The sequence below is a fragment of the Hylobates moloch genome, unplaced genomic scaffold (assembly GCF_009828535.3).
Source record: "Hylobates moloch isolate HMO894 unplaced genomic scaffold, HMol_V3 SCAFFOLD_8, whole genome shotgun sequence".
Taxonomy (NCBI): Eukaryota; Metazoa; Chordata; class Mammalia; order Primates; family Hylobatidae; genus Hylobates; species Hylobates moloch.
Genome location: NW_026652283.1, coordinates 66117522 through 66131470, shown reverse-complemented (window position 1 = coordinate 66131470; position 13949 = coordinate 66117522). Strand labels below are relative to the sequence as shown.

The 13949-nt window shown below is 39.5% G+C and overlaps 1 protein-coding gene across 2 annotated transcripts in view; it reads left to right on the top strand.

Annotated features, from left to right (window-relative positions):
- Window positions 1–13622, top strand: part of MPZL1 (myelin protein zero like 1) — a 70145-nt gene extending 56523 nt beyond the window's left edge. For both annotated transcript variants that reach the window (XM_032161091.2, XM_032161090.2), the window contains one exon: window positions 10619–13622. In XM_032161091.2, coding sequence (XP_032016982.1) covers window positions 10619–10643 — 25 coding nt within the window. In that variant the 3' untranslated portion in view covers window positions 10644–13622. The remainder of the gene's footprint in view (window positions 1–10618) is intronic.
- The last annotated feature ends 327 nt before the right edge of the window (window positions 13623–13949 follow it).

Genomic DNA, 13949 nt, shown 5'->3' with positions numbered 1-13949 from the left:
CAGCACCCAACAATGTAAAATTGACAATGTCTGGCACCAATCAAAAACTACCAGGCATGGCCAGGTGCGGTGGCTCACGCCTGTAATCCCAGCACTTAGGGAGGCCAAGGCAGGTGGATCACGAGGTCAGGAGTTCGAGACCAGCTTGACCAACATGGTGAAACCCTATCTCTACTAAAAATACAAAAATTAGCCAGGTGTGGTGGCACACACCTGTAATCCCAGCCACTCAGGAGGCTGAGGCCGGAGAATCACTTGAACCCAGGAGGCAGAGGGTGCAGTAAGCCGAGATCACGCCACTGGCACTCCAGCCTGGGCAACAGAGTGAGACTCCATCTCAAAAAGAAAAAAAAACTATCAGGCATAAAAAGAAACCAAAAAATAAAACACATAAGCCAGATACAGTGGTGTGTACCTGTAGTCCCAGCTACTTGAGAGGCTAAAGTGGGAGGATTGCTTGAGCCCAGGAGTGTAAGACCAGCCTGGGCAATATAGTGAGACCCTATCTCAAATAAATAGATGGGTGGAAGAAGGAAGGATGGATGGATGGATAGATTAAAAATAATAATATTTAATAATTAATTACAATAAAAAAATCAGGAGAAATCAATCAGTAGAAACAAATTCAGAACTGACAAAAATGATGGGATTTGTAAACAAAGACCTTAAAATGAGTATTATAAATCTTATTAGTAAACTTAAAGATGTAAAGGAAAGCTTGAACATAAAGAGGAAAGAAATAGATATCTAAAACAGACCAAAATTGAACTTCTGGAAATAAAAAAAATTGGATGGTGTTAACAACAGATTAGACACTGCAAAAGAAAAGGTCAATCAACTTGAAGACATAGCAGTAGAAACTGTCCAAAATGAAGCTCAAAGGGAAAGACAGATGGTGGGGTGAAAGTGAACAGAGCCTAATGGTGAAAACCCATCTCTACTAAAAATACAAAAAATTAGTTGGGCGTGGTGGCAGGCACCTGTAGTCCCAGTTACTCAGGAGGCTGAGGCAAGAGAATCACTTGGACCTGGGAGGCAAAGGTTGCCGTGCGCTGAGATCATGCCACTACACTCCAGCCTGGGCAACACAGCGAGACTCCGTCTCAAAAAAAAAAAGAAAGTGAACAGAGCTTCAGTGAGCCACTGGACAATATCAAGCAATCTAATTAGAATCTGAGAAGAAAAAGGGAGAGAAAAAAAATGTAAAGAAATAGTGAAATTTTTAATAAACTTAATGAAAAACATAATCACACAGAAATAGTGAAAATTGCTGGGCGCAGTGACTCACACCTGTAATCCTAGCACTTTGGGAGGCTGAGGCAGGTGGATCACCTGAGGTCAGGAGTTCGAAACCAGCCTGACCAACATGGCCAAACCTCATCTCTCCTAAAAATACAAAGATTAGCTGGGCATGGTGGCAGGCGCCTGTAATCCCAGCTACTCGTGAGGCTGAGACAGCAGAACTGCTTGAACCCGGGGAAGCAGAGGTTGCAGTGAGCCAAGATTGTGCCACTTCACTCTAGCCTGGGCGAAAGAGTAAGACTTCATCTCAAAAAAAAAAAAAAAAGAAAGAAATAGCAAAAATTTTTATAAATTTAATGAAAAACATAAACACACAAATCCAAGAAGTTCAACAAACCCTAAGTAAAAGAAACAAAACCACACTAAGGCACATTGTAATTAAATTGCTAAAGACCACTGATAAAGAGAAAATTGTAAATGTTGTCAGAAAAAAAAAAGAAAGCATTATAGAGGAATAAAGGTAGGGATGACATCAGACTTCTCTTCAGAAACCATAAGGCTAGAGATGATGGAACCAGCACTTTTAAACTGCTGAAGAAAAATATGATCAATTTAGAATTCTTTGCCTATCAAAAATATCTTATATATAAAATATATATTATATATATATATGTTGAATTTATCACCAGCGGACATACTGTGTCAGAAATGTTAACAGTTTTTCAAGCAGAAAGAAGGGGACAGCAGACGGAAATTTAGATCTATACAATGGAATGAAGATCACTGAAAATGGCAAATAAGTGAAAAATATAAAATACTTATTTTTATTTTTTTAAAAATATCTTTGATCCGGTATGGTGGCTCACATCTATAATCCCAGCACTTTGGGAGGCCAAGGCGGGTGAATTACTTGAGGTCAGGAGTTCAAGACCAGCCTGGCCAATATGGTAAAACCCCATCTCTACTAAAAATAAAAAAATTAGCCAGGCATGGTGGCGGGCCCCTGTAATCCCAGCTACTTGGGAGGCCAAGACAGGAGAATTGCTTAAACCACAGAGGCGGACATCGCAGTGAGCCAAGATCGCACCACTGCACTCCAGCCTGGGCAACAGAGTGAGACTCCGTCTCAAAAACAAAAAAAAAAAGTTGACTCTTTACAGCAAAACTAATGACAGCATTTTATGAGGCTATAACATGTGGAAGTGAAATGTATGACAACAGTAGTACAAAGGATGGGGTGGGAGGATGGAAGAATACTGTTGTACTGTCCTTATATTATCCATGAAATTATAATTTGAAGGTAGACTGTGATAAGTTAAAGATATATACTGCAAACTCTAGAGCAAACACTGAAAAAAATAAAAGAGATACATACAGCTAACAAGCTCTATCTCCGAGTGGCAATACTGATAAGAACGAAATTCTGACACATGCTACAACATGGAAAATTATAAATGTGGATGGTAATAATATCAATGTTGGCTTCAGAACAAGAAATAGAACCAGGGATAAAGAGAGACTTTTTATGATGATAAAGTGATCTACTCACAAAGAAGACATAATCCTAAATGTTTATACTTCTAATAGTAGAGCTTGAAAATAAGTAACACTGAGAGATTTGGAAGGAAAAATTGACATATTTACAATCATAGTTGGAGGTTTCAACAAGAAACTTTAATCATTTCAGAATACTCAGTTAATCCAAAAGTGAGCAGGAAAGGAGGGGAAAATGAGCAAAGGGTAGATGGGGCAAATAGAACACAAATAATGAAGTGGTAGATTTAAACTCAACAGACTGATGATTGCATTACTATAAATGGGCTGAGCATGCCATTAAAAGGTGGAGATGGACAAATTGGATAGAAAAGCAAGAACCAATTATGCTGTCCACAATAAACCACTTTAAAAAGATCCAGGTAGGTTAAAAATATTAATACAAGGATGGAATTGAAAGCAGAGTCTTGAAGAGATATTTGTACATCCATGTTCCTAGCAGTATTATTCACAAGAGCCAAAATACAGAAGCAACCCAAGAGTCCATCAGTATACAAGTGGATAAATAGAATGTGGTATACATATACACAATGGAATATTATTCTGTCTCTAAAAGGAAGGAAATCCTGACACGTGCTACAACGTGGATGAATCTTGAAGATATGCCAAGTGAAATAAGCCAGCCACAAAATGACATACTATGTGATTCTACTAATATCCCATACCCTACAGTGGTCCAGTTCATAGAGACAGAAAGTAGAGTGGGTAGTTGTTGGGGAAGGAAGAATAGGGAGTTGTTTAATTGGTACAGTTTCAGTTCTTGCAGGATGAAAATATCGTAGAGATTGGTTGCACAAGGATGTGAATGCACTTAACACTACTAAGCTGTACACTTTAAAATGGTAAAGATGCTAATTTTTATGTTATATATTTTTTACCACATTTTTTAAACAGTAAAAGGATGGAAATGATATGCTACATTAACACTAATCAAGAGAAATCTGGGTGGTAATAATATCAGAGTAGGCTTCAGAACAAGAAATAGAACCAGGGTTAATGACAGACTTATGATGACAAAGTGATCTATCTACTCATAAAGAAGACATGAGCCTAAATATTTATACTTCTAATAATAGAGCTTGAAAGTAAGTAAAGTAAAACTAAGAGAATTGAAAGGAGAAGTTGACATATTCACAATCCTAGTTGGAGGTTTCAACACTCCTTTCTCAGCAGTTGGTAGAACAAGTTTACAGAAAATCAAAAAACATGCGGAAGACTTAACACTGAAACCAATTTGAGCTAATAGACATTTATAAAACACTCCTTCCATCAAGAGCAGAATTCTTACTCTTTTTAAGTACACATGAAAATTAACCAAATATAGACCATATTCTGGGCCATAAAACAATTCTCATTAAATTTAAAAGGGTTGGAATCATATAGAGTATGTTCTCTGGCCACAATGGAATTAAACAGAAATCAACAGAAAGATACCTGGAAAGTCTCAAATATTTCAAAATTGAACAACCCATGAGTAAAACAAGAAGTCACAAGAAAAATTAGAAAATATTTTGAACTGAGTGAAAATAACAACATATCAAAATTTGTGAGATATAGCTAAAGAAGTGCTTTGAAGATTTGTAGCATTAACTGTTTATATTAGAAAAAAATAAAGCTCTAAAATTGATGTTTTGGGCTTCTGTCTGAAGAAAGTAGAAAAAGAGGAGCAAATTAAACCCAACATAAACAGATAGAAATAATAAAGAGAAGAGCTGTAGAAAAATCAGCTGACATTCTCATTGTTTCCCTGTAGGTATTCTGTCTCTTCTCTCTGGCTGCTTTTCAGATCTTCTTTATGCCTTTGGTGTTCGGCATTTTATATACTATTTAATTATAGATTATCCCTTGTTGCATCTGCTTGTAATTTCATTGGACCTCCTGAGTCTTAAGGTCGTTGTCTTTAATAAATTCTAAAAAATTTCCAGTCACAATCTCTTTGAATTTTTCCTTTCTGCATTTTATCTATTTATCTTTTTATGGAACTCTGATTATATGTGTTATACTTTCTTTATGCTCTAAGTCTCTTAGCCTCTCTTGCGTATCTTTCATTGTATTGTCCTTCTGCCATTTTCTGCATAATTTCTTCATCTGCCTTCATTCACTAATTCCTTAGCTGTGACTGTCTAGTCTACTGTTTAGCCCTTTTTTAAAGTTTTTAAACTTCGATTTCATATTACAGGTTTATTTTCTAGAAATTTTACTTGGTTCTTTTTTAAATATACCTGGCTAATTTTGATAGTTCCTTATAACTTCATTATATTTTCAACTATCTTATTTATTTAAGCATATTAAATATTCTTATTTATACCTCAAAACTGATAATTCCAGTGTCTATAGTCTTTATTGATCTGACAATGGTTTTTGTTTCTATATTTCTTGCTAATGGTGGCTATTTTGTCATCTCATGGGTGTTTTATAATTTGAAGACTGTACTTATGTTCTTGGCACTTTGTACAAATTGATTGAGTCTTCATTTAAAATACATTTACTCATGAGAAGATTTGTATTTCTTCTGCCTGTGTCTTGGATACTACCAACCAAGTGAGAAGAAATGCACAGGAGGTAAAAAAAATTTTGAGAACTTGAATGGTAGACGGTATAATGGCCCCACAAAGAGGTCCACATTCTAATCTCTGGATTCTTCAGGATATGTTACCTTACGTATCAAAAAGGACTTGGCAGATGTGATTAAATTGCCTTGAGATAGGGAGATTTTCTTGGGTTATCTGGGTGTCTCCATTGTAACCATAAAGGTCCTTAGAAGAGGGAGGCAGAAGGGTAAGCATTGGAGAGAGACTGGAAGATGCTATACTGCTGACTTTAAAGATGAAGAACTCTTAGCCAAGGAATACAGGCAGCTTCCAGAAGCTGGAAAAAGCAAGGAGACAGATTCTCTCCTACAGCCTGTGGAAGGCATGCAGTCCTATTGACACCTTGATCTTAGCACAGTGAAACACATTTCAGACTTCTGACCTGTAAAACTGTGAGATAATTAATACGTTTTTAACACCTTTAAAATTGTCTTTATTCTCCTCCCTCAAACTTGATTGCTAATCTGGTGGGGTAGGATTCCAGGTTGGAAATCATTTTCCTTCAGCATTTTGAGGCATTCCTGATTGTTCTGGCTTCCAGCATTGTGGCTTAGAAGGTGATGCCATTCTGATTCACTCTTAGGGCAGAGGAAGGTGGGGTTATCTACCTGAGCAAAGGGAGAGTAAAGACCAGAACCAAATTAGGGGTCTTCCAGCCAAGGGCAGTGGGAGGCTGGGTTGGGAAGGTGTTAGATAGGCACTACCTAGAGTTTAGAGTGTTAAGGCACTGGGGAAGAAATAAGAAAAATTTTTTTCTTTGTGAAGCTTAGTTTTGAATGAGATTGGTGTAAAGTAATTTTTGTATATGTATTTGATGAATAGTTGGTTTTCTAGATCCTTTTCTGGATATCGTTGATGCTTTGTATGCAAAAGGTACTTTTTTGGGTTATGTTGTTAAACAGTGATTGAATGGAATATTTATGTATTTGTCAGCTATAGTGCGTATAGCATAGATAGGGTAATGTTTCAAGAAGTAGTTATGTGCGTTTTTCCTTTAGTCCTCACAACAGTCCTCCAGGGTAAGTTCTTCTGTTGTCTCTATTTTACACATGAAGAAACAGGCTTAGTTAGGCAGGTCACTTGCTCAAGGTCAGTTAGTGGCTGAGCCAGATCTGTCTGGTTCTAAGACATGTGTATATTTTATCCTGTCTGTTCAATTTTTTTCACCTCCACTTTGATAATCAGTATTTGTCTCATTTATCTCAAAGAAAGTCATAATACATAGCTGTGTTTCATATTTATATTTTACTTAAAAAACAGTGAAATAAATACTAAAAAAAAGGTGTTCTGTCAGTAGTCAATGAGCATATGGTAAAAACAGATGTTCTGTCTTAGTGATTCGTGCTAGGATGTTGAGGATGATTCCTCTAACACCTGAAGGACTAGAATCAAATTAAATAGGGCTACAGGCTACAGAGACTATGAAAGGTGTACTACAGGACACAACGTAATGACTCCTGAGCAGTTAATTTGTATTTAGAAGCAGGTCTCTTTGCTTTTCTAGAATCCCTTCTTCCTGGACCTTCTCCCCCAACCTTCACCAGTATGGTTTCTTTATTGGAATAAATAATTAATTTTGGTACAAGTAAACTTCAGAAGTAATTTTATCTCTAGTTGTAGCTAAAATAATAGGCCTGTATTATGCAATGTGTTTCTTGAAACATTTTCAATAGCTAAGGCCTATTCATGTAGAAAGTAGTTGAAAACATATTCAGACCAATTTTTCACTTTATTGTTGTAATTCTTTGTGTGAAAGCAAAGATAAATAAATAAATGAAGTGGAGGGTGGGGAGGGTGAGTACCAAGAGGTAGAGTGAAAACAGCTAGGTTATTGTAGGTTTTGTTGTTGTTTTCCTTCTTTATTATACCCAAAAGTGAACATCTTAGCAATGATGGGTTCATTTCAAAGTTGATCGTGGTTCAATGGATCCTCTTGAAGTCCTGAGCAGCCTCATTTGCCCTCAAAATAGAGGTGCTGAGGCATGTTCCATAGAGACTCAGGGCTCCTTCCACCTCTAAATAGCACTCAGAATCAGACTTCATAGAGGTGTTCTAGATTGAGCTAGATCTGTCAGCAGACCCCAATCTCAGCCTACATCCGCAATTTCTCTGCATCCTTTATTTCATCCATCCCTTCATCTAGCACCTATGTTCTGCCAAGTTCTAGGAAGTTAACAAAGTCCCTGACTTAAGACCTTATTATATTCTAAGGGGGAAGAGGAATGAGCATAACATCAGGCATTGGTAACCAGTTTGAAGAATACCAAGTCCATCAGCAGGAAGGGATTTCTTCAGTGTTTTCCCATTTACGTTCAAGAGATAGTTGTATTCTTTTGACATGAAAGACAATACTGTCTCACATGAAAGACCTCATTGATATTTTAACATTTACAGACTAAAAGATAATTCTGTGTTCTTTTTCCTCTTTACTTTCTCTGTTCTCATTCTTTTCCACTCACATAGTGTATCAATTATCTACTGCCACATAACAAATCCTCCAAAATATAGTGGCTTAAAACAGCCACCATTTATTTGGCTCCCCATTCTGTGGATTGGTTGAGCAGATTCTGGTCTGGATGAGCTCAGCTGATCTCTGCTGGCTCACTTGTGCATCTGCAGTTGGCCAGAAGGTTGACTGGTAGCTGGACAGTCTACAGTGGTCTCACTTACAGTCTAACCATTGGCAGGCTTTTGGCCAGGCAGACAGAGGACAGCTGGGCCATGCGTCTCTCAGCAGCCATCAGGCTGACTTTGGCTTCTTCACATGGTAGTGGTGGCTGTGTGGGTCCCAAGATCAGTAAGAGAGTGGAAGTGGCAAGGTCTGTTGAGGTCTGGGTGTGGAAACTGCACAGCATCACTGCTGCCTCATTCTGTTAGTCAGAGCTGATCACAAGACCAGCCCAGATTCAAGGGGTAGAGAAACAGATTTCTACTCTTGATGGAAGGACCTACAGCATTATGTTGCAAAGAGTAAGATGCAGTGAAGGAAAGAGTTTGTAGCCATTTGTGCAGTCAGTCACACATTGTAAACCCCTTCTCCCATGAACATACCCTAAAACTCTTAGTGAGTTTTTAGGAATTATGATATGGGGTTTTATTATCTAAGAATTTATATAATTTAATGTTGGGAGGTCTGTCCTATTCTTGGAAATAGCTGTTACCAGGGAACAGTTAGTTTAATTCTGTTCCTAGTAGAAAACAGTCTTTTTTTTGTTTTTTTGAGACGGAGTCTCGCTCTGTCGCCCAGGCGGAAGTGCAGTGGTGCGATCTCGGCTCACTGTAAGCTCCGCCTCCTGGGATCACACCATTCTCCTGCCTCAGCCTCCCGAGTAGCTGGGACTCCAGGCGCCCACCACCACGCCCGGCTAATTTTTTTGTATTTTTAGTGGAGACGGCGTTTCACCGTGTTAGCAAGGATGGTCTCGATCTCCTGACCTCATGATCCGCCCACCTCGGCCTCCCAAAGTGCTGGGATTACAGGCTTGAGCCACCGCGCCCGGCCGAAAACAGTCTTTTTAACTTCCTTTTGTTTCTTGGTGGGGTTGGCATTTAACTTAAAGCTTTCTGAGATGAATGTGGAGGGTCTGTATGATTATTAACCATGTGATCTGTTAATATTACCTATGACAGCCATTGTAGACTAAAGATAAACACACAGAGTTTGACTATTTAATTTACTTGACCAGTTACCTCAGTGCATTTTAAAGTGCGTTTGTGTAACAAGACGTTCATGATAATAACTAACATGTATTAAGTACTATCTGTGAGACACTGCCTAAGTTATAGGTATCATCTTATTTAATTTTCATAACAACAAAAAACAAAAATGTAGATATTATTAGTAGTACCATTTTAGAGATGAAGAAACTTGTGTTTAGAAATTTACAAATGTGCCCAGGGCCACGTGACCAGTGCTCTTTTCTGAGGTTCAACAAAGATGATATCATACATAATTCAGACCGCAGATCTACCATCATTCAAATGGATCTAGTCCTCGAGTGTTATTTTCTAACTCCGCTTTTAGATGCACCATTGTATAGCCCTTACAACTGGGCCTGTCCCTTCTGTAGACGTCGGAGTACCTGAACTCCACAGAACCCCAGGTTACACACTAAGGACACAGGTTGTTAGGGCTCCTGGATGAGGGTAAGTGTGTTTATTTTAAACCATGTGCTTTTGGCTACTGAGCTTATGATTTCAAAGGTGAAAGCTTAAGCACATTATTAGACTTCTCAAGGAGAGTTCCCCTAGATTGGGAGAAAAGTTGACACTGGGTAATATTAAATTTTTCTTTTAAAACCAGGGCTATTTTGTTGTTGTTTACAATTTTAAGAGTCTGGACTGAAAGAGTCATGAAGTGCAGCCACCTATCTGACCTCTTCCCCCAACAGTTAGGGAATTCGCTCTGCCCCCAAGCCACCCAACCTTCCCTTGCTCTCCTGAATGGGACCCTGACAATTCCCTGGAATTGTAACCTCTTCCTTACTGCTAAGGCTAAGAAGGGATCTTTTCTACTTTACTCGATTTAGGGTTTTTCTTTATATCTGTGTAGATTGTGGCTTTTTGTTTTTTCTTTTTAATTTTATTTTAAAACAGGAAGAACAGTTATCTGATATTAAAAATCAAGGAAGCAATATTTGTATTGGTCACAATAGGCTCAGACTAAAAGAATTATGCTGTTAAGTAGTTGTATTGAAGAATATTTGAAATGCTTTTAAACTATTTGTTTAAAACTATACCTATTTATATAACTGACCAGATCAAATTGATTGTATCTTTGGGTGGCACCAAATATGTTGGTTTCTTGCATGGACTGATTATTCTGAAGCTCATGATTTCTGTGGGTCTCAGGTGGGTGGAAGTTCCCATCTTAGTCCTTAAGACTCTTACCCCAATTGTAAGAGCTGAGGAATTCTGTGATAGCTATTAAGATAAGAGATATTCCTAAGAAGGAATATATTATTACAGAAATTTTCAAACATCAAAAAGGTTGAAAGAATAATGTAACAAAGCCCCATGTGCTTGCTTTAACTATTGTCAACGTATGTCCAACCTTGTTTCAAAGTCAGTCCTGGACGTATCATCCATAAGAGGTCTTCCTGAAGACATTCAAGAGGGAAGTCTTTGCTTTGGAACCCTGATGTGATCACGTTAATCATTGCTTCTATGCCTGTAGCTGAAGGAACCGCCAGCTTTTTCAGTCCTCTAATCCTTCTGCTTCCCTTTTCCAGGGCCCAGTCATATATGCACAGTTAGACCACTCCGGCGGACATCACAGTGACAAGATTAACAAGTCAGAGTCTGTGGTGTATGCGGATATCCGAAAAAATTAAGACCTAGAGCATATCCTCAGCAAGAAACAAAACCAAACTGGACTCTTGTGCAGAAAATGTAGCCCATTACCACATGTAGCCTTGGAGACCCAGGCAAGGACAAGTACATGTGTACTCACAGAGGGAGAGAAAGATGTGTACAAAGGATATGTATAAATATTCTATTTAATCGTCCTGATGTGAGGAGCCAGTGTTGCATGATGAAAAGATGGTATGATTCTACATGTGTACCCATTGTCTTGCTGTTTTTGTACTTTCTTTTTGGGTCATTTACAATTGGGAGATTTCAGAAACATTCCTTTCACCATCATTTAGAAATGGTTTGCCTTAATGGAGTCAATAGCAGATCCTGTAGTATTTCCAGTAGACATGGCCTTTTAATCTAAGGGCTTAATCAGTCTTAGCATTTATTGTAGTTGGAGGATGGAGATGCTATGATGGAAGCATACCAAGGGTGGCCTTTAGCACAGTATCAGTACCATTTATTTGTCTGCAGCTTTTAAAAAATACCCATTGGCTATGCCACTTGAAAACAATTTGAGAAGTTTTTTTGATGTTTTTCTCACTAAAATATGGGGCAATTGTTAGCCTTACATGTTGTGTAGACTTACTTTAGGTTTGCACCCTTGAAATGTGCTGTATCAATTTCTGGATTCATAATAGCAAGAATTAGCAAAGGATAAATGCGGAAGGTCACTTCATTCTGGACACTGTTGGATCAATACTGATTAAGCAGAAAATCCAAGCTTTGCTTGAGAACTTTTGTAATGTGGAGAGTAAAAGGTATCGGTTTTATTCTTTGCTGATGTCCTTTCTGCTTGAAATAACAGTCACCATACAGCTAAAGGAGAGGAGTTTCTTTCCTTCTAAGTAGGCAGAAATGGGATCATTATGTTGCCACTCTCCAATCTCCCAGAGCTCGCTCTCTAGAGAATCACCTTCTTTTGCTTTTTTTTTTTTTTTTTGAGGAAGAGTCTCACTATGTTGCCCAGACTAGCCTTGAACTCTTGGGCTCAAGTGATTCTCCCTCCTCAGCCTCCCGAGTAGCTGGAACGAACTATAGTTGCACCACTGCGGCTGGCAAGAATCACCTTCTTTATAAAGCGTCAGTCATGCTTCCAGCAAGAGGCAGCATCAGTCATGGTTTTATAACAGCTTCATGGTGCCTCAAAGACTGTTGAGGTTAATGAGAGCCTAGATTAGACAGTTTGGCTGTCCTTCCCTAAAACTTGTTTTCTCCTATTCACTACTCCCCACCCCACTTAAAATCTAGGAATTTGTACTTTTTACTGGGAATGGAAAGTGTGGTGAAGATCATTCAACACTTATGTTGTCATTTCTCCCATTTTCTGAACTTTGTTGTTGTTTTTTTTTTTTTTTAATTTCCCCCTTTTAAAATGTCCGAAAGCCCACAATTATGGGAAGAATACTGTCTAGATGGTCTGCAGAACGTGTTTGGGGTGAGTGGGAGTGAGGGGCAATGTTACTTTTTCTCCCCTCTAGTTTGGAGTCCATTATGAGCTGCTGCTTTTTCTCCTAATCTTGTCATCTTCTGGGGATGTTTGAAGGCTGAGTTCCAAGAGAATTCATAAAGGGAATAAAACAGGATTGAGATTTCGAGGTGTGCACAAGGTGGTAAGATAAAGGGCATATGAGTTTCAAAACTAACGCTGTCCCACACATGAAGCCTTTTGTTTTTTTGAGGAGCTATTTTTGTTATTCTTGTAACGTTCCACCTTACATGCCACGTCTGTGTGAGTCAACAGGGATCAGGTTTGGTCACCACACACATCTGAAGCTGGGCAGCGTCTGCTCTGTATTCTGCGTGGAATGGAGAAAAAACGCCTGCCCTGCTGCCTTCCATGTTCATAGGCCCAGCCCAAGAGAGTGACACACAGTGACACAGTGCTGGCCCTGAGACATTTCCACAAAGTGGTCAACTCTGCCTTGCATCCGAAAACTTTTTGGGCATCTGTTTTGAAAACTATAGGAGCATTTAGAAGGCCTCTTATGTGTGTTTGGAGGGGAAGGGTGTTGAGATTGTCACCATCCTTCAAGCTGACACTCCTGGTGAGAGCCTTTGCCACCGTGAAAACCACATAGCTGACTAAGGCTGTGCTTGAGGTACAGAGGACACACATTGTAGACAGGCCTGTGTCATGTTTCCTTATAGTTGTTTTTTACAGAGAAAAGGGGCATTGTTTTTTCACTCCTTTCTCAACAGTTCCTGTGAATAAATGAAACATTTCGGAGCTCCCTGAGAGCAAGAGTGCCGGAACCATGTGTTGGTGAAGCTGGTGCTGTGGGGGCCACTCACTCGAATGACACCTGGAGGCCTTTTCCTCCCTTACCACTCCCTTCCCCAGCCCGACTTCTTGGCCTCCTGCCCAACCAGATACCTCAAACTCTGTCAGCGCCCTGGCATTCTGGCAGAGAATCCTCACCAGTTCTCACCAACCTTCCCCCCAGGCAAGGGCAGCTGCCAGCATGGTGCTCTGCCAGGACAGGTTTCCCTGAAGGAAGCTGCTCACACTGAGATGAGCCTCTCAGGGCAGGACCTCTTCCCAAGCCCGGCACACCCACCCCTGCAGCCCTTTTGGCTCCCCTTTTTCCTGTGCCTCAGCACTCCTTGCCTGGTTGCAGATAACGAACTAGGGTTGCCTAAAGGGCAGATCTGCCCTCTCCATGTCTTCGTCCTGGCAAAAAGGGTCCTCTTAAAATTATGTGCTAATTCTGTACGGGAGCACTCAAAAGGCATTACTTAGAGATTGAAATTTCAAACTATCTGTAGTTTTTCAATGGAAATGTATCAGCTAGGGAAAAACCATCAAGCTCATTATTATTTTTTGATCTTCAGTTGTATTTTTGTGAATATTTTAATACATCTTTCTCAATTTCTGGATTCTGTTGTGTGCTCATTTTGACCAGAATAGAAAAAGAGATACGCTTTTCACTCATACCATTCCAGCTACATCTGCCTTCTTTTCTTCAAAAATGCTGTCCATATGCCTGCTTCTGGGCCTTTGCACATGCTGTTCCCTGGGCCTGAAGCACGCCTTCTGCAGATATTCCTGTGGTTTGCTCTCTGACTTCCTTTAAGTCTCTGCTCAAATGTTACCTCCTCAGGGAGACCTGTGATACATAAAAGAGCAAGCCCCCCACCCCACCGCCTCAGCCTTCCTAGCCCCCTCAGTTCTGCTCTAGTTGCTCTATTTCTCTCCCTGTCTCC